At 45.2% G+C, this 27,970-nt stretch overlaps 1 protein-coding gene across 1 annotated transcript in view; it reads left to right on the top strand.

Moving 5' to 3' along the window:
• sgsm1a (small G protein signaling modulator 1a) overlaps positions 1-27,970 on the top strand; it is a 149,649-nt gene that overhangs the window by 51,739 nt on the left and 69,940 nt on the right. Inside the window, exons 5-7 of the mRNA XM_059986793.1 lie at positions 19,500-19,662; positions 23,836-23,988; positions 26,722-26,789. Of these exons, the coding sequence (XP_059842776.1) occupies positions 19,500-19,662; positions 23,836-23,988; positions 26,722-26,789 (384 nt within the window). The remainder of the gene's footprint in view (positions 1-19,499; positions 19,663-23,835; positions 23,989-26,721; positions 26,790-27,970) is intronic.

Below are 27,970 nucleotides of genomic sequence, written 5' to 3' on the forward strand. Positions count from 1 at the left end.
TGTGAGTCTTTGTTCTTTTTTTATTTTGTGATATCACTCCGGAGGAACATTGTGTCATTTCTTAATGCATGCATGCATTTCTAAATTACAATAAACGAGGACTGAGTGTCCTCATAATCTAATCTAAAAATCGTCAACAGTTTTGGGCCCCATATCTCAGAAAGGATGTGTTGTCATTGGAGAGAGTTGAGGGGAGGTTCATGAGGATGATTCCGAGAATGAATGGGGTTAACATATGAGGTGTGTTTTGTAGCTTTAGGCCTGTACTCACTGGAATTTAGAAGGATGTGGGGGGAATCTCATTGAACCCTACCAAATTTTGAAAGGTCTGGATAAGTTGAATGTAGAGAGGATGTTTCCTGTGGTGAGGATATCTAGAGCTAGAGGGCACAGCCTCAAAACTGAGGGGTGGCCCTTTAGAACAGAGACATAGAGAAATTATTTTAGCCAGAAAGTAGTGAAGGCATTTCACTACTCGGGGTAAAGAGAGGCAAGACTGCACAGGTACATGACGTCAGCCAGTAGAGAGCGGGAAGAGTTTAAAAAGAAGACCGCCATATACAGCGGGCAGCGGAGTGAGAGGGTAGCAGAGCGAGAGGGCTTTGGCTCAAACGGGGCTTTGGTGAAGAAGGGTCAAGATGAAGAACTGATTTGCAGAGACTCCCAGATGACAGCCTTCGACTTCCCCAGTGGGCTCTTCCCTTCTCTCGTGGTCCTCTTCCGCTAACATCCGTTACTCTGACATGGCAGGTGAGCTCAGACCTGTGCCATGCTTCTCCTGTGACGTGGGAACTCAGGAAGGCTATGTGTGCAGGAAGTGTCCAGCTGCATGGCGGCACTGGAGCTGTGCACAGATTCACCTAGGAGCACCCGAGATGTGGAGACTGTTGTGGATAGCACATGTAGGGAGCTGGTCACACAGCAGTTTAAGGAAAGGTAGGGAATGGGTGACCAACAGGAAGGTAGTACAGGAGTCTCCTGCAGCTGTCTCCCTCCAAAACAGATAGACCGCTTTGGAGTCTGTTGGAGATGGCTGATCAGGTGAAGGCAGCAGTAGCCAGGATCGTGGCACTGTGGGTGGCTCTGCTACGCAGGAGGGCAAGAAAAAGAGTGGCAGGGCTGTGGTGGTAGGGGATTCCATGGTAAGGGGAATAAAGAGGAGCTTCTGTGGCCACAAATGGGACTCCCGTATGGCGTGTTGCCTCCCGGGTGCAAGGGTCAGAGATGTCTCAGAGGGGCTGCAGGGCATTCTGAAAGGGGAGGGTGAGCAGCCAGGTGTCGTGGTGCATGTAGGTACTAATGATATAGGAAGAAAGCGGGATGAGGTCCTACAAGCTGAATTTAGGGAGCTAGGAGATAAATTGAAGAGTAGGACCTCAGAGGTAATAATCTCAGGATTATTACCGGTGCCATGTGCTCACCAGAGTTGGAGTAGCAGGATAGCTAGAATGAATTATGTGGCTTGAGTAGTGGTGCAGAAGGGAGGGTTTCAGATTCTTGGGGCATTGGAACCGCTTCTGGGGGAGGTGGGACCAGTACCGTCCGGACGGTCTCCATCTGGGCAGAGCCGGGATCAATGTCCTAGGGAGAGTGTTTGCTAGTGCTGCTGGGGAGGCTTTAAGCTAATATGGCAGGGGGATGGGAACCCACACAGAAAAGAAGTGGGAAGTGATGCAGAGACCAAAGCTAGAGTTAGTGAAGAAAAAAGTAAGAGTAGAGTGCATAAAAGTAAAAAGTAAAAAGCAAAAATCGCTTTGGTCACTTGATTCTAAAAGGACAATGAGTATAAGGGCACTTTATCTAAATGCCTGTAGTACTAGAAACAAGGTTAGTGAACTTGCGGCACAGATCAGTACCAAGGCAAATAATTTAGTGGCCATTACAGAAACCTGGTTGCAAGGTGGAGATGACTGGGAATTAAATGTCCAAGGGTATCAGGTAATACGGAAAGATAGGCAGGAGGGCAGAGGAGTTGGAGTGGCACTCTTGATTAGGGATGAGATCCGGACGATTGTGAGAGATGATGTAAGATCTATGGAGCTGAATGTTGAGTTCATCTGGGTAGAAATTAAGAGTAGTAAAGGGAAAGAAAAAAAATCACTGGTGGGAGTTGTCTATAGGCCACTTAATAAAAATATTGCAGTGGCAGAGGTGATTAACCAAGAAATAACTCAGGCTTGTAAGAAAGGAACGGCAGTTGTCTTGGGGGGTTTTAACTTCCACGTTGTGGAATCAGGTTGGTCAAGAAAGTCTTGAGCAGGACTTCATAGAATGCATTCATGATGGCTTTCTTGAGCAGCATGTTAGTGAACCTACAAGGGAAAATACTACCTTAGATCTAGTCCTGTGCAATGAGACAGGTCAGATTAACGATCTTGTAGTCAGGGATCCTCTTGGAAAGAGTGATCATAGTATGATTGAATTTCATATACAGATGGAGGATGAAATAGTTAGATCTAAAACTGATGTATTATGCTTGAACAAGAGAGACTACAACAGGATGAGGGAGGAGTTGGCTAATGTGGATTGGGAGTGCAGGCTATTTGGTGGGACAGTTGAACAGTGGAATACCTTGAAAGAGATTTTTCACAGTGCCCAACAAAAGTATGTTCCAGTCAAAAGTAGGGACAGTAAGTGTGGAGAGAGCCAGCCTTGGATTACTAAGGAAATAAAAGATACTATCAAGTTAAAAGCTCGTGTGTACAAAGTCACAAAGAGCAGTGGGAGACTGGAGGATTGGGAAAAATTTAAAAAGCAATAAAGAACAACTAAACAAGAAATAAGGAAAGGGAACCATAGAACATTACAGCACTGAAACAGGCCTTTTGGCCCTTCTTGGCTGTGCCGAACCATTTTTCTGCCTAGTCCCACTGACCTGCACCTGGACCATATCCCTCCATACACTTCTCATCCATGTACCTGTCCAAGTTTTTCTTAAATGTTAAAAGTGAGCCCACATTTACCACTTCATCTGGCAGCTCATTCCACACTCCCACCACTCCCTGTGTGAAGAAGCCCCCCCCCAATGTTCCCTTTAAACTTTTCCCCCTTCACCCTTAACCCATGTCTTCTGTTTTTTTTTCTCCCCTGACCTTAGTGGAAAAAGCCTGCTTGCATTCACTCTATCTATAACCATCATAATTTTTTATACCTCTTATCAAATCTCCCCTCATTCTTCTATGCTCCAGGGAATAAATTCCTAACCTATTCAACCTTTCTCGGTAACTCAGTTTCTCAAGTTCCGGAAACATCCTTGTAAACCTTCTCTACACTCTTTCAACCTTATTAATATCCTTCCTGTAATTCGGTGACCAAAACTGCACGCAAAACTCCAAATTTGGGTTCACTACTGCCTTATACAACCTCACCATAACATTCCAACTCTTATTACCCAGTACTTTGATTTATAAAGGCCAATGTACCAAAAGCTCTCTTTACTACCCTATCTACCTGTGACAACACTTTTAGGGAATTTTGTATCTGTATTCCCAGATCCTTCTGTTCTACTGCACTCCTCAGTGCCCTACCATTTACCTTGTATGTTCTACCTTGGTTTGTCCTTCCAAAGTGCAATACTTCACACTTGTCTGTGTTAAACTCCATCTGCCATTTTTTGGCCCATTTTTTCAACTCGTCCAAATCCCTCTGCAAGCTTTGAAAACCTTCCTTCCTGTCCACTATACCTCCAATCTTTGTATCATCAGCAAATTTGCTGATCCAATTTACCACATTATCATCCAGATCATTGATATAGATGACAAATAACAATAGACCCAGCACTGATCCCTGTGGCACACCACTAGTCACAGGCCTCCACTCAAGAAGCTATCCTCCACTACCAGTCTGACTTCTCCCATTGAGCCAATGTCTAATCCAATTTACCACCTCACCATGTATACCAAGCACCTGTATCTTCCTAACTAACCTCCCATGTGGGACCTTGTCAAAGGCCTTACTGAGGTCCATGTAGACAACATTCATTGCCTTCCCGTCATCCACTTTCCTTGTAACCTCCTTGAAAAACTTTAATAGATTTGTTAAACATGAACTACCACACACAAAGCCGTGTTGACTCTCCCTAATGAGTCTCTGTCTATCTAAATACTTGTAGATCCTATCTCTTAGTACTCCTTCCAATAATCTACCTACTACTGACATCAAATTTACCAGCCTATAATTTCCTGGATTACTTTTAGAGCCTTTTTTAAACAACAGAACAACATAGCTATCCTCCAATCCTCCGGCACCTCACCCGTAGATACTGACATTTTAAATATATCTGCCAGAGCCCCTGTAATTTCAACACTACTCTCCTTCAAGGTCCAAAGGAATGCCCTGTCAGGTCCTGGGGATTTATCTACTTTGATTTACCTCAAGATAGCAAGCATCTCCTCCTCTTCAATCGATATAGGTTCCATGACCTCACTACTTGTTTGCCTTTTTTCCATTGACTCCATGCCAGTTTCCTTAATACAGACACAAAAAAACCCATTTAATATCTCTCCCATTTCTTTTGGTTCCATACATAGCTGACCACTGATCTTCAAGAGGACCAATTTTATCCCTTACTATCCTTTTGGTCTTTATATGCCTATAGAAGCTCTTTGGATTATCCTTCCCCTTGACCGCCAAAGCTACCTCTTGTCTTCTTTTAGCCCTCCTGATTTCTTTCTTAAGTATTTTTTTTTGCACTTTTTATACTCCTCAAGTACTTTATTTGCTCCCTGTTTCCTATACATGTCATACATCACTCTCTTCTTCTTTATCAGAGTTCCAATATCCCTAGAGAACCAAGGTTCCTTATTCTTATTCACTTTGCCTTTTATCCTGATAGGAACATACCAATTTTGCACTCTCAAAATTTCTCCTTTGAAGGCCTCCCACTTACTAATCACATCCTTGCCAGAGAACAACCTGTCTCAATCCATGCTTTTTACAAACTCCATTTCCAGAAAAGTTGGGATATTTTCCAAAATGCAATAAAAACAAAAATCTGTGATATGTTAATTCACGCGAACCTTTATTTGACTGACAAAAGTACAAAGAAAAGACTTTCAATAGTTTTATTGACCAACTTAATTGTATTTTGTAAATATACACAAATTTAGAATTTGATGGCTGCAGCACACTCAACAAAAGTTGGGACAGAGTTAAAGTAAGATTGAAAAGTGCACAGAATATTCAAGTAACACCGGTTTGGAAGACTCCACATTAAGCAGGCTAATTGGTAGCAGGTGAGGTATCATGACTGGGTATAACAGTAGCGTCCATCAAAGGCTCAGTCTTTGAAAGCAAGGATGGGTTGTGGCTCACCCCTTTGTGCCAAAATTCGTCAGAGAATTGTTAGTCAGTTCAAAAGGAACATTTCCCAATGCAAGATTGCAGAGAATTTAGGTCTTTCAACATCTACAGTACATAATATTGTGAAAAGATTCAGAGAATTCAGCGACATCTCAGTGCATAAAGGGCAAGGTCAGAAACCACTGTTGAATGCGCGTGATCTTCGAGCCCTCAGGCAGCACTGCCTAAGAAACCATCATGCTACTGTGACAATTATAGCCAGCTGGGCTCGGGAGTACTTCGGAAAACCATTGTCACTTAACACAGTCTGTCGCTGCATCCAGAAATGCAACTTGAAACTGCATTACTCAAGGAGGAAGCCATACATCAACTCTATGCAGAAACGCTGGTGAGTCCTCTGGGCCTGAGCTCATCTCAGATGCACCGAAAGACTGGAACCATGTGCTGTGGTCAGATGAGTCCACATTTCAGCTAGTTTTCGGAAAAAACGGGCGTCGAGTTCTCCATGCCAAAGATGAAAACGACCATCCTGATTGTTATCAGCGAAAGATGCAAAAGCCAGCATCTGTGATGGCATGGGGGTGCATCAGTGCCCACGGCATGGGTGAGTTGCATTTATGTGAAGGTACCATTGACTCTGAGGCATATATTAGGATTTTAGAGAGACATATGTTGCCATCAAAGCAACGTCTCTTCCCGGGACGTCCATGCTTATTTCAGCAGGACAATGCCAGACCACATGCTGCACGGGCTACGACAGCATGGCTTTGTAGACACAGAGTGTGTGTGCTTGACTGGCCTGCTGCCAGTCCTGATCTATCTCCTATTGAAAATGTATGGCGCATCATGAAGAGGAGAATCATACAACGGCAACCACGGACTGTTGAGCAGCTGAAGTCTTATACCAAGCAAGAATGGACAAAATTTCCAATTGCAAATCTATTACAATTAGTATCCTCAGTTCCAAAACGATTAAAAAGTGTTATTAAAAGGAAAGGTGATGTAACACAATGGTAAACATGCCTCTGTCCCAACTTTTGTTGAGTGTGTTGCAGCCATCAAATTCTAAAATTGTGTATATTTACAAAATACAATTAAGTTGGTCAGTAAAACTATTGAAAATCTTTTCTTTGTACTTTTGTCAGTTAAATAAAGGTTCACGTGAATTAACAAATCACAAATTTTTGTTTTTATTGCATTTTGGAAAATATCCCAACTTTTCTGGAAATGGGGTTTGTAGATACTTTATCATTTCTTCAAATTTGGCCTTTTTCCAGTTTAGAACCTCAACCCGAGGACCAGATCTATCTTTATCCATGAACAAGTTGAAACTAATGGTTTTATGATCACTGGAACCAGTGTTCCCGTACACACACTTCTGTCACCTGTCCTAACTCATTTCCTAATGGGAGATCTAATGTTGCATCCTCTCTAGTCAGTACCTCTATATATCGATTTAGAAAAATTTCCTGAACACATTTTACAAACTCTAACCCGTCTAGACCTTTAACAGTATGGGAGTCCCAATCAACATGTGGAAAATTAAAATCCCCTACTATTACAACTTTATGTCTCCTGCAGTTGTCTGCTATCTCTCTGCGGATTTGCTCCTCCAATTCTTGCTGACTTGGGTGGTCTATAATACAACCCCATTAATGTGGTCATAGCTTTCCTGTTTCTCAGCTCCACCCATATGGCCTCGGTAGACAAGCCCTCTTATCTGTCCTGCCTGAGCACTGCAGTAACATTTTCCCTGACTAGCAATGCCACCCCCCCCCCCCACCCCACCACCCTTCATCCCTCTGCCTCCATCACGTCTGAAACATCGGAACCCTGGAACATTAAGCTGCCAGTCCTGCCCCTCCTGTAGCCAAGTTTCACTAATGGCTACAATGTCATAATTCCACGTGTCAATCCACGCCCTCAGCTCGTCAGCCTTCCCCACAATACTCCTCGCTGAAATAGATGTGCTTCAGAAGATTATTACCACCACACAAAACCCTTCTACTTGTGACTTTGCATGAAACTTTAACATCATTTATTTTCACCCCCGCTCCACTATCTACTCTGGCACTGTGGTTCCCATCCCCCTGCAAATTTAGTTTAACCCCCCCCCCCCCCCCCCCATTAGCACTAACAGAATTCGCTGCAAGGATATTGGTCCCCTGTAGTTCAGGTGTAACCCATCTCTCTTGTACAGGTCCCACCTGCTCCAAAAGAGGTCCCAATGATGCTGAAATCTGAAACCTTGTCCCCTACACCAGTTCTTCAGCCACGTGTTCATCTTCCAGAGCATGAGGAAACATTTAGAAAGGAGTGGTTCCATTAGACAGACTCAGCATGGATTCAGAAAGAGCAGACTTACTGGAGTTCTTTGAGGACATAATGAGTGCAGTGGGTAGAGGGGAACAAGTGGATGTCATATACTTGGATTTCTAGAAGGTGTTCGATAAGGTGCCGCACAGGAGATTTATAAATAAGATACGGATGCATGGAGTCGGAGGAAGTGTATTGGCTTGGATAGTGGATTGGTTAACCAATAGAAGGCAGAGAGTTGGTATAAATGGGTGTTTCTCCGGTTGTCAGTCAGTGGTGAGTGGGGTGCTGCAGGGGTCGGTGCTGGGCCTGCAGCTGTTTACCATTTACATCAGTGGTCCCCACAGGGCCCCAAGGAAACGATATGATTTGGTGATATGAAACGATATGAGTCAGCTGGACCTTTCCTCATTCCCTGTCACACCCACTGTTGAACTTGAATGCACGTGAGGTCATCAGTCACCTAAACGTAGTGATACCCTCGCGTCAGGGATCACTGGTTGGCCTGGGGTAACCAGCTGCCTCATGCGGCCGGCGAGAAGTGCCGTTGCTACTGGCCTGGAATGCGGACAGTTGGGCGCCACCTCTAAACCTGCTTACCACACCGAATGCTCGTGGGGAACCCGGTGCTAAAATATTCGCAGACGAGCTAATTCGGGCTCAGGGTTTCGTAAGTAGCAGAGCAGCTACCTCGCTGTGACCTACTGTAAGTCATCCCTTGAACCAAACTTTTGTCGGCCGATAGATCCTACCGACCTACAAGGGTAGTCAAACAAAGTGACTCAGAGTAGAACATAGAACAGTAGAGTAAGGGTCCTTTGGTGCACAATGTTGTGCTGACTTAACCCTAATTCAGGATCAATCTGGAGCCTGTATAGCACAGTAGTGTAGCAGTTGGCACCATGTTTTACAGCGCCAGAGATCACAATCCAGGTTCAATTCCTGCCGCTGTCTAAGGATTAATGTTCTCCCCATTAATCCATGGGTTTTCTTCAGGTGCTCTGCTTTCCTTGCACATTGCAAGGACGTACGGGTTGATGTTAGTAAGTCATGGACATGCTACAGTGGCACAGGAAATGTGACACTTGCGGGCTAACCCCAGCAAATCCTCATGACAAATAAAGTTAATGTCCATTCTTTCTTTCTTTCTAAATCCTCCCCTCCCACTATACAGCCCATAACCCTCCATATTCCTTTCATTCATGAGCCTATTTAACAGTCTCTTAAATGTCTGTAGTGTATCTGTCTCTACCATCACCCCTGGACATGTATTCCATGCACTCACCACTCTCTGTTTAATAAAAAACTTCTCTCTGATATCTCCTCTAAACATTTCTCCACTCATCATAAAAGGATGTCTTCTGATATTAGCCATTGCTACCTCGGGGAAACGGATGCAGGCTGTCCACTCTGTCTATGCCTTTTATAATGCTCTACACATCTATCAAGTTGCCTCTCATCCTCCTTCACTCCAAGGAGAAAAGCTCAATCTTGACACTGATTAGTAAGCTCAGGGCATGTCCATGTTTCCTGTTCACCTTTGAACTTGCAAATAGTGTGGCACTAAGGTATCGAATTGCCAACGTTACTTTGAAGGTTCTGTTTGAAGTTGCTGTTCCTCTGCCAATTAGGTCCTCAGGTTCCCAACCTGTGGTCCACAGACCCCTCAGTTAATGGGGGAACCCCTGGTCCCAGACGGTGCAGTTGGAGCACCACAAAAGGCATCGCTTCTGAACATTTTGTCTGGATTCTCCCCAGTTTGGGCTGTGTTGGCAGATAGCCAGCTCAGACCTGCCCATGTTCACAACACCAAAGGTGCCTGGTGCCCACGTCTTTACAGTATTCCGTGAACCCTGCCCTTAGACTTCTGGTAGCTCTACTTTCAGTGAGTTTGCTGTGTTAAAATATTTAACAAGTGTCTCGCACCCACTTGTTAATCAAAGTGGCAGTCTGCAGGAAGGTGTTACTCTGCCTCCACTGGTGCGCAACAGTGGGGCTGTCGGTGAGAAAGTTGGAACAGTTCTTTTTATTTATTTATGTTTAATTATTAACCATGGAAAGGGTGCAGAGGAGATTTACAAGGATGTTCCTGGATTGGAGAGTATGCCTTATGAAAACAGGTTGAGTGAACTCGGCCTTTTCTCTTTGGAGCAACGGAAGATGAGAAGTGACATGATAGAGGTGTATAAGATGATGAGAGGCATTGATCATGGGGATAGTCAGAGGCATTTTCCCAGGGCTGAGATGGTTGCCACAAGGGGACACAGGTTTAAGGTGCTTGGAAGTAGGTACAGAGGAGATGTCAGGAGTAAGTTCTTTATGCAGAGAGTGGTGAGTGCGTGGAATGGGTTGCTGGCAACGGTGGTGGAGGCGGATACGATAGGGTCTTTGAAGAGACTGCTAGATGGCTACATGGAGCTCAGAAAAATAGAGGACTACAGGTAAAGCCTAGGTAGTTCTAAGGTAGGCACATGTTCAGCACAGCTTTGTGGGTGGAAGGCCTGTATTGTACTGTACGTTTTCTATGTTTCTATTGAGGTAGAGTGTAGAGTTGGCCTTTACTGGCTCTTTGAGCTACGCTGCCCACCAACTCCCGATTTAATCATAGCCTAATCACGAGACAATTTACAACAACCAATTAACCTACCAACCACTATGCCTTTGGACTGGGGGAGGAAACTGGAGCATCCAGAGGAAACCCACAAGGTCATGGGGAGAACCTACAAACTCCTTACAGACAGCAGTGGGAATTGAATCCGGGTTACTGATTCTGTAAAGCATTACCATTTTGCTCTTTGGAATGACTATGCAAGTGTGTTTGAATTGAGTTGACTTTATTTCTTAAATCCTTCATGTACATGAGTAAAAACGAATAGTCGATATAACTTAGAAATACAATTGTGTTAGCATGAATTAAGCAGTCTGATAGCCTGGTGGAAGAAGCTGTCCTGCAGCCTGTTGGTCCTGGCTTTTATTGTGTGGTTCTGTTTCCTGGATGGTAGCAGCTGGAACAGTTTGTGGTTGGGGTGACTCAGCTCTCCAATGATCCTTCGGGCCCTTTTTACACACCTGTCTTTGTAAATGTCCTGAATAGTGGGAAGTTCACATCCACAAATGCGCTGGGCTGTCTGTTCAACTCTCTGCAGAGTCCTGCAATTTGGGGAAGTACAGTTCCCATACCAGATAGTGATGCAGCTGGTCAGGATGCTCTCATTGTGCCCCTGTAGAAAGTTCTTAGGATTTGGGGGCCCATACCAAACTACTTCAATTGTCCAAGGAGAAAGAGGCACTGTTCTGCCTTTTTCACCACACAGCCGGCATGTACAGACCACGTGAGGCCCTCGGTTATGTGTATGCTGAGGAACTTGAAGCTGTTTACCCTCTCAACCCCAGATCCATTTATGTCAATAGAGGTAAGCCTGTCTCTGTTCCTTCTGTAGTCCACAACCAGCTCCTTTGTTTTTGTGACATTGAGGGAGAGGTTGTTTTCTTAACACCGCTGTGTCAAGGTGATAACTTCTCTGTAGGCTGCCTTGTTATTATTTGAGATAAGGCCAATCAATGTAGTATCATCTGCAACTTTAATTAGCAGGTTAGAGCTCTGGGTGGCGACACAGTCATGGGTATACAGAGAGTAAAGGAAGGGACTTAGTACACAACCCTGAGGGGCACCGGTGTTGAGGGTCAGAGGGGCGGAGGTGAGGGAGCCCATTCTTACCACCTGCCAGCGATCTGACAGGAAGTCCAGGATCCAGCTGCACAAGGCAGGGTCAAGGCCAAGGTCTCTGAGCTTCTTGGTGAGCCTGGAGGGAATTATGTTGAATGTAGAACTGCAGTCCAAGAACAGCATTCTCCCATAAAAATCCTTCTTCCCCAAATGTGTAAGGATGGTGTGTAGAGCTGTGGCTGTTGGGTCATCTGTCAGTCGGTTGTGTCAGTAGGCAAATTGTAGGGTTTCAGTGTGGGTGGTAGCATGCTGCAGATGTAGTACTTGACCAGCCTCTCAAAGCATTTGCTTATTATTGAAGTAAGTGCGACAGGACACCAGTCTTTCAGACATGTTACCTTAGTCTTTTTAGATACAGACACAATGGTGGATGTTTTGAAGCAGGAGGGCACTCTACACTGGGAAAGGGAAAGATTAAAAATGTCTGCAAACATGTCAGCCAGTTGTGCTGCACACATCCTGAGTACCCGCCCTGGGATGCTGTCAGATCCTGCAGCCTTGTGAATGCTCACTTGTTTAAAACACCTGCATACCTCAGCCTCAGAGATGACCAAGGTGCAGGTCACTTCAGCAGCTCTCCTTGGGGGCTCAGTGCTGGCGATGTTGAAATAAATGTAAAATAGATATAGCTCATCTGGGAGAGGGACAGATGTTGGCAGAAGTCTGTGATGGTGAGCCATAAGCTGCGTGTGTTTTTGCCGGAGAGTTGTGTATGGATCTTGTCCCTGTATTGTTGTTTCGCTGCCCTGAGTTCCTTGTGCACATCGTAGCTGTATTTCTTGGATTCCTGTTGGTTACCGGCAACATAAGCTCTGTCTCGCGCGGTGAGTGCAGCGCACACAGAACTGTTGACCCAGGGTTGGATAGACCCTGACCAATTTTTGGGGGACAACGTCCTTAAGGCACTTCCAGATGAAGCTCGTGACCTCTTTCGTAAATTCGGAGACATCTACATCACAAAACACATTCCAGTTGACATCATCAAAGCAGTCCTGTAGCCTGGAGAGTGATTGGTTGGACCAATAGTGGATGGTTTTAACTATGGCTGTTCACAGGCAGAAGCAGGATGAAGGAGTGATCAGACTTCCCAAGCGGTCGATGGAGGAGCACTTTGTAAGCATTACAGACAGGAGAGTAGCAGTGGTCGGAGTAGGCTATCTCCCCATATGCTATTGTCCGCCGATCAGGGCATCAATTGAAAGTGGACAGGAATAATTGCCCTGTACCACACAAGATTCTGCAGAAGCTGGAAATCTTGAGCAACACACACAAAATGCTGGGGGAGCTCAGCAGGTCAGGCAGCGTAAGTGGAAATAAATAAAACAGGCAACGTTTCAGACTGAGGCCCTTCTTCAGGGCTGGAAAGGAAGGGGAAGAAGCCGGAGTAAGAAGGTGGAGGGAGGGGAAGGAGTACAAACTGACAGGGAGGGGAAGGGGGGAATGTCCAGGGTCCATCTGGAACACATTGCTTGTATTTCATTGGCCCATTAGTTACCAGTCAGAGAACGAGGCCCTGAAATATCTGTGCACTTGTCTATTGACCGTGGTTCTCCACATAATTTGTGTAATGGTACGGCTAGAAATGCACACAATACCCAAGTATGGTTTGGCTAGAAATGCACACAATACCCAAGTATGCTGTGACTAAAGTTTTTATACAGCTTCAACATGACCTTTTCCCTCTGACCCTTATCACCTTACTAATCAAGAACCTGTCAAATCTTGCCTTAAAGACATCTAGTTGGCCTCGGCTGACTTCTGCAGCAACAAATTCCATAGATTCACTACAACCCAGCTAAAGAAATTTCTCCTCATCTCCCTTTTAAAAGGACGCCCTTTTGTTCTGAGACTGCACCCTCAGATCTTGACTTTACTAATGGAACCATCCCCTCTACATCCACTCCATCCAGGTGTTTCAGTAGTTAGTACTGATTAGTAGTAGTTGGTTTCAGATTTGCCCTTATGGTTCCAAACTTGACTGAATGCAGAACTAGAGACATTGAATGCTCTCGTCATACGTGGAACTCCTCAATCCCGGGATTATTATTGTGAATCTCTTCTGGACCCTCATGTGAAACCATATCATTGAGAGTTTTTGTGCTTCCAGTGGTGATGAAATTCTGGGTGATGGTCAATTTACTGATGGTGATCTGGCAGAGTTCTGGCCCAGATGAGGGACAGGCCGGAGGGGAGGGGTTGGATGGAGGAGGGAGTTTTGGCCATGAAGGGGTTCAACTGGGAATGGCAAATAGTGACAGGATTGAGGTGACAGAGCTGCATAGATGAGACGTGATGGAGATTGTGAGTGATGTTGTTATCTGTGGGAGGTCAGAGCAGCAAGAAATGTTTATCAGGAGCTGTGGAGCCGACGGTTGCCATGGAAATAGAGCAGTAGGACCTTCAGATAGATCCAGGAATATTGCTTTTCTAATTTCACTTGGAAATTCTTCTTGCCTGCTGGCTGTTCATCAGAGTGTACCCAGTGGGATAGAGTCACATCTTGTTTGCTTTCCACTCTCAGTCCTGGGGACCTGCTCACTTACCAGGCCCTGACTCAAGACCTTGCTCACACGTTGATCCTCAGCTTCTCTTGGACTTTATAGCCGCTCTGGTGAATTAATAATGCAGACATCGAAAACAGCTAGGTCAGTCTGCATCATCACATCACCCCTTCCTCTGGGGAGTCGGATGAACTCATTGTCAATTCACAGAAATTTGTTGCAGAGGAGTTAAGCCAAGGATATTGTCATTAGCACCAGAACAGTGAGAAACTTGTTTTTAGCAGCATCACGGACATGTAGGTACAGACAATACAGAGAATATAAATTATTCCATGAAGTGAATAAAAAGTTTGTGCAAAGCCAAGACCACAGTGTGGGGGTGGGGGAGAACACAAACATACAATTGAAAATAAATTCATGAGTGGTCATAGTGTTCCAATACTGAGGCAAGGTTAGAGTTGTGGATGACAAAGCTGTTCCTGTATCACAGCGGTTCCCACCCTGGGGTCCACTGACCCCTTGGCTAATGATAGGAATCCACGGCATAAAAAAAGTCTAGAAACCACTGCTGTATCATGATCAAATTTCAAAGTAAATTTATTATCAAAGTGCATACACGTCATGATATACCACCTTGAGATACATTTTCTTACGGTCATTCACATTAAAACAAAGAACTACAATATAGTCAGTGAAAATCTACACAAAAAACTGACAACCAGTGTGCAAAAGAAGGCAACACACACACACACACACACACACACACACACACACACACACACACACACACACACACACACACTCACTCACTCCCTTCATTACTATTACAAAGGAAAAAGTGCTGGGCAAACTCAAAGGCATTAAGGTGGGTAAGTCACCTAGACCAGATAGACTACATTCCAGAGTCCTGAGAGAGGTTGCTGAAGAGATAACAGATTCTTTGGTCATAATCTTTAAAAAAAACCCTTGATCCTGGCATGGTCCTGGAGGACTGGTAGATTGCAAAGGTCACTCCACTCCTAAAGAAGGGAGGAAGGCAAAAGAAAGGAAATTATAGGCCAGTTAGCCTAACCTCAGTGGTTACAGTCTAGAGGGGGGAAGGAGTACCTTATACTTCCTTTGGTAGAGATGTACCTCCACCCCATCACCCACATACATACATAATACTGAGAACATGATTCACAGAGTCCTTGAAAGTGAGTCCATGGGTTGTGGAATCAGTTCACAGTAGTAGTGAAGTTATCCCCGCTGGTTAAGGAGTCTGATGGTGGAAAGGTATTAACTGTTCCTGAACCTGATGTTGTGGGACCTACCAGTCCTGTACCTCCTTTATGGTGGCGGCAATGAGAAGAGAGTACTGCCTGGATTGGTGGGGGTACTTGATGGAGCTTGTTAGACTGTTCTTACTTCCCAGTCCCTGTGGGGACACCAATCAGCTGTGGAGAGAGATTCCAGTGCTTTGGCAGTGAGATACATTCCCCCGCCCCACCCACCACCACTACCTTTTGAGTAAAGAAAGGCTTCTTAAACTCCAGTCTCTGCCAGACCTTTTGTCCATTTCCATAATTCCACCCCTACCAGTTATAATCCATATTCTGTGTACTGGGTGTTAGGACCATGTCCTCCTCCTTCCTTCTCTCTTGACCATTCATACTGTCAATGATACTTTGTGCAGGTGTAAGACTGGCCAGCACGATCCTCCCCTCCCATAACACAACACAAAGGAGATCTCTTCACCCATTGATTTCATCCTGGCTCCCAGCAAAGCAACACCATCAATCCCATTCTTTGCTAATTGCTCTCTGTCAGTTACCTCCTCTTCTAGCACTCACCTACTCTGAGGGGTAATTCACCCTTGTACATCCTTGTTGCCTGGCCAGTTCTGTGTGGTCTCTCTAACTCCACGCCATTGGCATTGACTTCCCACTGCCCAATGAAATGCTGAGTGTGCACAAAGGGGCAGGCAGGAGTTGGCAGGAAATGCCCGTGTTTCCTGTGCTATTGTTGCAGCTCTAAAAAACTCTGGTTAGATTGCACTTGGGAATATTGTGGTCAGTTCTGATCTTATCTTTATCGGAAAGAGGTTTAGAGCAGGTGTTCCCAATCTTTTCTTATGCCATGGACACCCACCATGAACCGAGGTTTGGACTTCTACCATTAACCAGGTTGGGACCTCCTACCATGAATTGCGGTTTGGAACTCTACCATTAACTAGGTTAGGACCCCTTCCATGAACCAAGGTCAGGACCCCTATCATGAACTGTTCGAACCCCTACCATGAACTGAAATTTGTACCCCTACCGAGTTTAGGAACCCCCCCTACCATTAACTAGGTTAAGACCCTTACCATGAACTGAGGTGGGACACCTACCATTAACTGAAGTTGGGTACCCTACCATGAACTGTTGGAACCCCTACCATTAACCAGGTTGGGATCCTACCGTGAACTGAGTTTGGGACCCCCTGCTTTAGGGAGGACGCAGAGGAGCTTTACTAGGATGCTGCCTGGATTAGAGAGCATGTCCTATGAGGAAAGAGTGAATGAGCTAGTGCTTTCTGCTATGGTGGGAAGGAGGATGAGAGGTAACTTGATAGAGGTGTATAAAATGATGAGGCGTAAGTTGGACAACCAAAAACCTTTTCCCTGGCCAGAAATGGCCGATACAAGAGGGTATCTGCCACCAGAATATAACCTTTTAAACTAGAGGTCCCAACACACTGGATTTTTGTTACACTAAGATAAGATAAGGAATGCCCATGCCCAAACCGTATTTTGGTAAATTTGATCACGTGGTTGTCCTCCTCCTACCTGCCTATATACAGGCAGAGGCTATAGAGCAAAGCACTGGACATTAGGACAACAAAGAGATGGTAGTGGGAGGCAGAGGAGCATTACTCTGAGGATTACTCTGAGTTAGTGGACTGGGCCGTGTTCAAACACTAGAGATCTGAATGAATACACCAGGGTTGTAACGGACTTTATTAAAACAGCTGTAGATGAGCTTGTCCCACTAAGTCATTCAGGGCTTCCCCATTCAGAAGCCCTGGATGAACCATGAGTTCCTCAATCGGCTGAGGGCCAGATCAAGTCTGTTGACCAAGAAGGTTACAAGAGGTCCAGTTATGATCTCAGGAAAGCCAACTCATGGGCAAAGTGGCAATTCTGTACTAAACTTGAATCAAAGAATGATCCTCAACAGTTGTGGCAGAGGTTGAATGCTGTCACCTCTTATAAAGTTAAATCAGGTGACATAGGTGACAACAGAGCTTCCAGGTGAGCTCAGTGCTTTTGAAGCTGCTTTGATCGTCAAAACATGGAGGAACCATCATAAATTCTCACACCCATGGACTCACTTTCAAAGATCCTTCATGTCATGTTCTTGATATTTGTTTGTTTATTTATTATTATTATTATTTCTTTGTGTATTTGCACAATTGGTTGTCTTTTGTACACTGGTTGAACCCTCAAGTTGGTGCAGTTGAAGTCATTTTAACCATAATGATTCTATTGTAGTTAGTATTCTATCATGGTTTTTTTGAGTATGCCCACAAGAAAATGAATCTCACGATTGTGTATGGTGATATATATGTATTTTGATAATTTTGAACTTTTGAACAAAGTTTTAAGGTGATTGAAAAAAAGTACAGAGGAGATGGTAGAGGTAAGTGGTTTTATACAGAGTGGTAAGTGCATGGGATACACTGCCAGGGGTGGTGGTAGAGGTAGATACATCAGGGACTTAAGAAACTCTTAGCCTGGGACATAGAGGAAAGGAAAATGGAAGACTTTGTTAGAGGGAAGGTTTAGATTATCCTTGGAGTAGGTTAAAAGGTTGGCACAGCACTGTGGGCGGAAGGGCCTGTATTTTCTGTACGGTTCTATGTTCTATGAAAAGCTTTTGTTTAGTGTACCATACACCATTACAATGAGGTGGTTAAAAGGAAAACAGATGCTGAATATTGTGTTATAACTACAGAGAAAGTGTATTTCAGATAGACAAATAAATGCAGGAGCCCCAATAAGATACCATAAATTGAGAGATCAAGTGTTCATCTTTTAGCATATGAGATATCTAGTTTATCTCTCTCTCTCTCTGTCTCTTTGTCTCCCTCTCTCTCCTCTCTTTCTCTCACTCTCTGCATCTCTTTCTCCCCCTTTCTACCTCTCGCTTTCTCTCTCTCCCTCTCTACCTCCATCTCCACCTCTATCTCATAGAACATAGAACAGTACAGCACATTACAGGCCCTTCGGCCCACAATGTTGTGCCGACCCTCAAACCCTTTCTCCCATATAACCTCCCACCTTAAACTCCTCCATCTCTAATCTGGGAGAAAAATAACTCAAGGACTATAGAGGGGATAGCTGAGAAAATATACTGTGTCTTTTGTGTCTTGGAACACATCTGGAACAAATCAGCTCCATGGGGGGTGGTGAAGAATCAGTCATGCAGTCCCAGAGCAAATTTGGCCTTTGACCCATGCTGACCATCAGGCATTTGGGAGGGTAAAGGTCAATAGGCTAGGTGGGGAGTTCAGAGGTCATGTAGTAAGTAGTGCAGCAAGACAGGATCCAATGTGGCTGATTCTTTTTTTCAGCCACATTCTCCCATCTTCTGCTCCTCGTTATGATCTTGCCCTTATTGTTTACCTGCATTTCCTCTAACACAAACACAAGAGGTCCTGAAATCTTGAGGAACACACACAAAAATGCTGTAGGAGCTCAACAGATCAGGCAGCATCTATGGAGAGGAATATGCAGGTGATGTTTTGGGCTGAGACCCTTCTTCAGGACTGGAAAGGAAGGGGTACAAAGCCAGAATAAGAAGGTGCGGGACGGGAAGGAGTTCAAGCTGACAGGTGATAGCTGTGACCAAATGACAGGAAAGGTGGGTGGGCGGGGAAGGGTTATGAAGTAAGAATCTGGGAGATGATAGCTGGAGAAGGTAAAGGGCAGAAGTAGAAGGAATTAATCCATTTCTCTAACCTCCACTAATTTTTCCTTCTTCCCATTCTTAAGTTCAAGTTTATTGTGATCTGACTGTACATATATTCAAACAAATGAAACAATGAACCTCCAGAGCACAGTGCATCTATAAAACATATATCACACACAGCACGTAAAACAGATATTACAAATAAATTAACAAAATATGCATGCAGCTTGCAGCACAGGTAAACGATAAATAGCTCGCTGTCCTAGCGATGAGACCGCAGTGGTAGCCGGGTATTTATTAGTCTCACAGCCCAGGGGAAGAAGTGGCTACCCAGTCTGGCAGTCCTAATCCTGATTCTCCACTATCTCCTTCCTGACAGTTGTGGGTCCATTCTCATTCTGGCTTCCCTCTCACTTGCCCATCACCTCCCTCTGGTGTCCTTTCTACCATGTTCCCATGTCCTCTCTGATTAGATGGTAGGTCTCAATGAGATCCCCCTTCATCCTTTTGAACTCTTATTGAAGACAGGCCCAGAGCTGTCAAGCACTCCTCATACGTCAAGTCTTTCATTCCACGGAGCACACTTGTGAGCCTCCAGTTGAACCTCTCCAGAGCCAACAAATGTGGTCCCAAGAAGGTGGGTTGGTTTAATGCTGGGGAGGGCTGTTTTAATGCCTCCTCACCTGTGGTCTCGTTCTACACCCCCACCCCTCCCCCCAGCTGCAGTGGAAGCCTGCGTGTTGCACGGACTCAGGCGCAGGGCAGCAGGATTCCTGCGGAGCAACAAGATCGCTGCCCTCTTCATGAAGGTGGCGAAGACGTTCCCGCTGGCCGAGCAGCTGTGCAGGAAGGTGCAGGAGCTGGAGCAGCTGATTGAGAGCAGGTAACCTCGTGGACAGCACTGAGTCGGTGTTTCGGGGGTTCGTGACTTCTCTCGCTCGTGGGGAATGGGCGCGAGATGACAGAGGAGGTGATGGGGTCAATGTAGAGATAATGCTCCAGGACTGGAAACAATCTGAGAGTTGCTGCAGAGAATGTAAAAGTTATTATTCAAATGTTCTTAATATTTTGCTGCTGATTCCATCATCTGCAGTTACTTGAGTCTTCATAATATGTTCCTGTTGAGTTCTCCCAGTAGTTTATTCTCTGTTCCAGTCATTAATAATGGTGACCTGAGGTTTAAACTCCTGCAGATTTTACATATATATTTATTCAGAGATACAGCCTGGTAACTGGCCCAATGAACCATGCTTGCCCAATTACACCCATGTGACCAGCTAACCTCCTAGCTCATACATGTTTGGACTGTGGGAGGAAACCGGAGCGCACAGAGGAATCCACACGTTCACAGGGAGAACATACAAACTCCTTACAGGCAGCTGTGGGAATTGAACCTGGGTTGCTGGCTCTGTAGTAGCGTTACACTAGCCACTACATTACTGTTTGCATACAAGAGGATGCCCTTCAGCCCAATGAGACTATGTTGCCCCTCAGGACAATCCCTATAGTCCTGTTACCCCACTTATTTCCCCGTAACCTGTTCTCTGGGTGGCGGGGTGGGGATACGTCTCTACCAAAGGCAGTATGAGGTGCTCCTTCCCTCTGCTAGCCTACAGGTCACCCTTGCACAAGATGTACACTCCCCCCCCCCCCCGATCGGGGTCACGTGAACCCATGGGAGCAGGAGGTGGATGGTCATATGAGCAGCTGAAATACATATCACAAGTCCTGGTTATGTGACCACTGATGCTAGGCAGATACTCACTCTCTGAAGAGTATTGATAATGGCTGGGGCCACCCATCTTGTAAAGACACTGCCCAGAAGGCAATGGCAAACCACCTCTGTAGGAAAATTTGCCACGTACAATCTTAGTCAAAAGACCATGCTTGCCCACGTCGGACGTCACAACACATGATGATGATGGTAATGAACCTATTCCCCCCTTACATTAACACCATCTTGCCACCCAGATCATTAGCAGCTCATCTACTTAGTTACATTACCATCCGGTGTGTATTTGGGATATGGCAGGAATCTGGGAGACACACAGGATTTCAGGGAAGAGCGCACATAGACACTGCATTCAAGGTCAGGATTGAACCTGCTTTAGTGGGGGCTGTGAGACAGTACGGTACCAGTCAGTCATTCCTGGCAGTAAAGGACACACAAGAGATGGAAGGAAGAGACTTGGGTAGAATCCCTCACTTCCTCAGTTGTTTACATCCAGTAAAGAACATGTTGTAGTCTTTGTGCAAGCAGCAGAGATCAGACAATATTGAGAAATGTTGGATAGGGAATAAATACTGGTCAGGACATTGAGAGCTTCACACAACATCCCTCAGAATGGGGATAGATATAATGTCCAAGCTGACAGTCAGCATGTTTGACGGTGCAGCGCTCCTGGAGTGCAGCACCAGCCCAATAGAATGATTTACAGAGAACACTATGTCTAATACAAATGGAGGAGACCTGTGTTGAGCACAATGTCCACTGCCATCTGCAAATCCTGTCTATTTCTGACTGTCTCCAAGGATCTGCTTTTCCTTGAGTAACCTCTTCTATCCTTTGCATCACAGATTTTTTTCCTGTTCATTTTTCTTGATGTCGCTGGTAACAGCAGCATTTGATTTCTGTTCCTTATTGTCATTGAACTGAGCCTGGATCCATAAGACAAGGGAGCAGAATTATCCCATTCAGCCCATTGAGTCTGTTCCACCATTCCATCATGGCTGATTTACTTTCCCTCTTAACCCTATTCCTTCATCACGGTCCCAGCCCAAAACGTCGAATGCTTACTTTTTTCCATAGATACAGCCTGGCCTGCTGAGTTCCTCCAGCATTTTGTGTGTGTTGCTTTGGATTTCCAGCATCTGCGGATTTTCTCCTGTTTGTTATCAAACGCTCCTCGTATGTTAACCTTTTCATTCTCAGGATCATTCTCATGAATCTCCTCTGGATCCTCTCCCAATGCCAGCGCATCCTTTCTTAGATAAGGGGCCCAAAACAACTCTCAATACTCCATGTGTGGTCTCACAAATGCCTTATAAAGCCTCAGGGTTTCAAGCACATGACTGAGACTGGAGTCCCTTCCATGAATGATGTGAGTGAACCAGAGGGGTTCTGACCTGCTAATGTCCAGAGCAAAGAAAGGAAGAGCTCCAGTTCAAGTTCAAGTTTAATTGTCATTCAACGTACATGAATTCCCATGAATACAGCCAGATGAAACAGTGTTACACCAGGGCTAAGGTGCAAAACATAGTATCAACAGTCACACACAGCACAAAGCACATACGGTAGGAGAGAGCAAGCACATACAAGATATCAGTAAAATACAGTGTTACGCCTGCAACCCCCTCCTTTGTGAGAATTACAAGATCACTATTGGGTTGGGTCAGGAGACCCAGGAAATGAGAGAGAGACATGCGGAATGTCTCGTTCCCCCGGCGATATAAAGCTACGGGACACGGCCATTGTCTGGAAGGCAAACTTGTGGATTGAAAATACTGTGCTACGTGGAAGCCCTCAGTCAAAGTGGGCTGGTTGAGGGAGGGATTGCATCACCCCCAACCTGATTGACATCTGCGACCCTGTGAGTCAGGATAAAAGAGGGTCTGTGGGAACAGCCCCTCAGATGCACCAGAAGAAACGCTAGCGATCCCGTAATAGCGGAAGCCAGTAGGGAGGAGGCCACGTGCGTTCGGTTCCATTCGCCACGGAGCCGGTGGCTCTTCTCATGGGATACTGGCTTTTAGCTAACAACGGAGAAACCAACTCCCATGACTCAAAGGATTGGCATCGTAAAAGACCTGGGCAAGTTTAACCCGTCTCTCTCTTAAACCCAAAATGCTGCAGCTTGACCGAACTAACAGTGACTTTTATATTTCCATCGGACAATACATTATCCCCTAGACAACGATAGAACTATTCCTTATTGATTATTATTATACCCGCGCTTTTAGATTTAGTATTGACTACGTATATTATCTGTATGTTTGCATTAATCTTACTTTTGTGCCCCTTTTTCAATAAATACGGTTAAAAATAGTACCATCAGACTTCAATGGACCTCTCTATCTTTGCTGGTAAGTGACCCAGTTACGGGGTTTCGTAACAACAGTCACACAAAAAAGCATAAATCCAAGACCCTGGGCCCATGAATGTTGTAGCAGTCTGCATTTGAATACCATACAGCTTGAGTGAATCAGACATGCAATGTTGAACAGCGTGTTGTGATTGCAAGATAATATCTTGTGATATCAGTGACGGCAGATGTTGGAATCTGGAGAAAAATATTAATAATCATTTGACTATTAATAATTGTCACTCCAGATTCCAGCATCTGCAGTCTCGTGTGCCTGCATTGCCTGTGACTAGCTGTTTTCCAGTAAAATTCCACTGCTGCCATGGTGGGATTTGAACCCAGATCTCCAGATTGTTAATCCAGGCCTTGGGTGGTTACCAGTCCAGTGGTTTAACCAGTGTGCCACAACCAGCAATAGCAGAAGTGAAGGATCATGGATCGAGGGAGCTGTTGCAGATCATGACATTTGTTGACAAGTTTTGCATGGTGCAACCCATTCCGTTTAAAAAGTTCAGAATTTGGGACTGAGAGTGGAAGTTGACCTAAATCTGTTTACCAGCCGCCGGATGATTGGACTTTGGAATGAGTCATCAGGGAAGGTGGCATGTATAGGCCGGGTGAATGGGTAAAAGACTCCAAGCTGAGGAATTCCATTCCTTGTCTTCTGCTCCATCCAAGATTCTGGTCGCCAGTTCTAATATTTAGTAGTATAGACGCGTGTCATATCCTGCAAAGTGTCCGCGGACATATGACTTGACCAAAGATGCAATGTAGTATACAGTATAACAATGTACAAAGTGCTGGAGGAACTCAGTGGGCCAGGCAGCATATCTGAAAGGAAATGGACAGACAATGTTGTGGGGTGTGACTCTCCTTCACTTGGACAATTTTAAAAATTGGTTTATTCATGGCCTGTGGGGCTGAATAGGTCTTCTTTGTTAAAATTCTGATGATGCATGACTTGCATTCTGCAGGAAGGCCCAAGGTGCAGTCCCTCAGGAGAACACACGGAAATCCCAGAAAGTGCCAAGCCTGTCTGCACAGGCCCTCAAGCACCTGTGGATCCGCACTGCTCTGTTTGAGAAGGTCCTGGACAAGATCGTGCAGCACCTGGTGGAGAACAGCAGGTGGGTAGTCAACCCGGATCAGGATGGTAGATCCATCCCGTGGTCAACTTTTCTCCTTATGACTCAGAGGGATGCCGTTCGGGCCCTGGGGGAGCACTTACAACAACGCTTTACAGCACAAGCGATAAGGTTCAGTTCTTGCTGCTGTTTGTAAGGAGTTTATATTCTCACCATGACAGTGTGGGTTTCCTCTGGGTGCTCAGGTTTCCTCCCACATTCCAAAGGTGTACAGGTCAGGTTAGGGTTAGCAAGTTGTGGGCTGCTGTGTTGGTGCAGGAAGCATTGTGACACTTGCATGTGAAAACCAGAGCCCCCTGAGGAAACCCAGGCACTCGCTGGGGGAACATGCAGACTCCATTCGGACAGTGGCGGATTGAACCTGTGCTAACACACTAAACAGTAGCTCTTAGAGTCGCACCACTGCTCTCCACTACTATCGGGAACGAGGTACAATGGCCTTAGGTTCCACACCACCAGGTTCAGGAACGGTTATTACCCTTCAGCCATCAGGCTCCTGAACCACGGTTGGTAACTTCACTCATCTCAACTCTGAGGTATCTCCACAATCTATAATGTCTACAACTCAGCATTATTTATTTAATTTTAATTTTTTTTTTGCATGATTTGTCCTCTTTTGCACACTGGGCATTTGTCAGTCTTTGTTAAGTACATTTTTTTCATAATTTGTATTTCTTTATTTTCCTGTAACTTTGTAAGAAAATGAATCTCAAGATAGTATATGATGGCATATACGAATTTACACGATGAATTTGCTTTGAACTTTGAACTCTGCCCTTTCCTGTGTTTAGTGAACTAATACAGCCTCCAGGCTGTTTTATTCCCAGTTTGTCATGGCTAATGGGGTCACGATAGATGATTCTCATGAACTTGAGGAGGAAATAAGTAGATTGCTGAGAGAACGATGCCATCTATCCTGCCCCTATGTGTTTCTGGAACCTTTCCTCTGTGCCACTGCTTTCCCTGGATTCCAGCTGCCATCCCCAAGGAGTCTCCTACTTCTGCACTACTTTTGACATGTGACATCCCGGTGTGCAGCACAGTCAGGGTGCTCAGATCAGGTGCAGTGATGTTATTGCTCAGGTGCAGAATAACCTTGGCTCTGGGGACCTGATGTCAATGATGGAGGATTCCCATGTGAAGGAAAGTCAGCATAGAAATACTGTCCTGGCATGTGTGTTGTTAGCGAGTTCATGGGATGTGTGTTGTTAGTGAGTTCATGGGATGTGTGTTATGGAGTTAATGGGATGTGTGTTATCGAGTTCATGGGATGTGTGTTATCGAGTTCATGGGATGTGTGTTATCGAGTTCATGGGATGTGTGTTAATGAGTTCATGGGATGTGTTGTTAGCGAGTTCATGGGATGTGTGTTAGCGAGTTCATGGGATGTGTGTTGGCGAGTTCATGGGATGTGTGTTGTTGGCGAGTTCATGGGATGTGTGTTAGCGAGTTCATGGGATGTGTGTTAGCGAGTTCATGGGATGTGTGTTAGCGAGTTCATGGGATATGTGTTGTTAGCGAGTTCATGGGATGTGTGTTAGCGAGTTCATGGGATGTGTGTTGTTAGCGAGTTCATGGGATGTGTTAGCGAGTTCATGGGATGTGTGTTAGCGAGTTCATGGGATGTGTGTTAGCGAGTTCATGGGATGTGTGTTAGCGAGTTCATGGGATGTGTGTTATTAGCGAGTTCATGGGATGTGTTAGCAAGTTCATGGGATGTGTGTTAGCGAGTTCATGGGATGTGTGTTAGCGAGTTCATGGGATGTGTGTTATTAGTGAGTTCATGGGATGTGTTAGCGAGTTCATGGGATGTGTGTTGTTATCGAGTTCATGGGATGTGTGTTAGTAAATCCAGTTTTTATTATTCATTCCACATGGTACGTTAACTTTTCTGCACCATTTCTCGTTGATATATTATTCCATCTGGGACATCTTCAAAAGACGGAGCCTTAAGAGTGAAGCATTGATCATGAAGGACTCCTACCATCCGGGACATGCCCCCTTCTCATTGCTTCCATCAGGGAGGAGGAACATGAGCCTGAAGATACACACTCAGTGATTCTTGAATAGCTTCTTCCCCTCCACCAGCAGATTTCTGAATGGATGTTGAACCCATGAACACTGCCTCACCATTTTGCTCTCTTTTTGCACTGCTTATATTCTGTGTATTTCTTATTATGGCCTATAGTAATTTTTTATGTTTTGCACTGCAGAACAACAAATTTTATGACATATGATTCTGATTCTGATCTTGTTGGCCGAAATACTCAATCTCTGGCCACATTCTCTTAATTCCATCCCCGGTACCTCTCCCAGGAGTGCAGTGACCTTTCTGGGTTTTGCTAGAATTATGGAGGAGAGACTGTTTCAAGTTTCAGGTTTCTGTTCCTTGGATTCAGGTTTCACTAGATTACAGCCGTTATTAAAAAGTCGGGTGATGGATACAGAAGTCCTTGCCACATTTGAAAGGTGGAAGGATGGTCATTTGAAGGGCTCTGATCTGAAAGGTCAACAGCAGATCAACAGTGAGCAAGGTCCTGATGTTTCCCAAAGCTGGGTAACTCTTGCCACTGTGCAGAATATTGGTGTTGAACACTGGCCTAAAGTACAGAAATGTCTTTCGCAGAGGAAATGTCTCAAGGTAGGGGAAGCAAATGGTAACATAACATATTAAAACAGAACATGTGGCGAATAATATCTTTCTTCTTCCCACAGTAAATACTACGAGAAGGAGGCTCTACTGATGGACCCTGTGGATGGGCCGATATTAGGATCTCTGTTGGGTGAGCATTCTGTGATAGATCTACCTGGTGCCTTCATGAGGCCAAAGAGAGTTGCCTGCTGGAAACTTCACAAAGATTGCTCAGGTTGTTCATAAGATATAGGAGCAGAATTAGGCCATTTGGCCCATTGAGTCTACTCCACCATTTCATCATGACTGATCCATTTTTCCTCACAGCGCCAATCTTCAACTTTTCTCCCGTATCTCTACATGCCCTGACCAATTGAGGATCTATCAAGCTCTGCCTTAAATATAGATAAAGACATGGCCTCCACAGCTCCCTTGGCAACAAATTCCACAGATTCACCACTCTCTGGCTGAAGAAATTCCTTCTCATCTGTTTGTAAACCAACTACCTTATCTTCAGCACTATCACTCTGGTTCCCAACACTCTGCCAAATTATTTTAAACCAACCCAGACTGCTTTATCAAATTTGCCTGCAAGGATATTGGCCCCCCTCCGTGCAGTTGATATGACCTGTCCCTTTTGTACAGGTCACATCTTCCCCAGAAGAGATCCCACTGATCCATAAATCTGAACCCATGCCCCCTGCACCAGTTCTTCAGCCATGCATTCACCTGCCAAATCATCCTATTTTTACCCCCACTGGCACATGGCACAGGCAGCAAACCAGAGATTACTACCTTCAATGGAGGTCCTGTTTCTCAGCTTTCTACCTAGCTTCCCAAAATCTCTCTTCAGAACCTCCTCACCTTGTGTACCTGTGTCATTAGTGCCAATATGTACGAAGACTTTTGGTTGCTTATCCTCCCCCTTGAGATTGCTATGGACCTGATCCGAGACATCCCTCATCCTGGCACCTGGGAGACAACATACCCACAGAACCTTGTCTCTGTCCCTCTGACTATGGAACCTACTATCAACACTGCAGTCATCTTCACCTCTCCTCTCTTCTGAGCCACAGCACCAGACTCAGTGCCAGAGACCCGCTCACTGTGGCTCCTCCCGGCAGGACATCCCCTTCAATGGCATCTAAAGTTGAATACATTATTGAGGGGAACAGCCACAGGTGTACTCTGCACTGGCTATGCATTTCCCCTCCTTCTCCTGACAGACACCCAGTTACCTGTCTCCTGTAACCTAAGGGTACTACCTCCCTGTAGCTTCTATCACCTCCTCAGTCTCCTGTATGAGTCAAAGGTCATCGAGCTGTAGCTCCA

This window comes from Hypanus sabinus, chromosome 13, assembly GCF_030144855.1.
Source record: "Hypanus sabinus isolate sHypSab1 chromosome 13, sHypSab1.hap1, whole genome shotgun sequence".
Taxonomy (NCBI): Eukaryota; Metazoa; Chordata; class Chondrichthyes; order Myliobatiformes; family Dasyatidae; genus Hypanus; species Hypanus sabinus.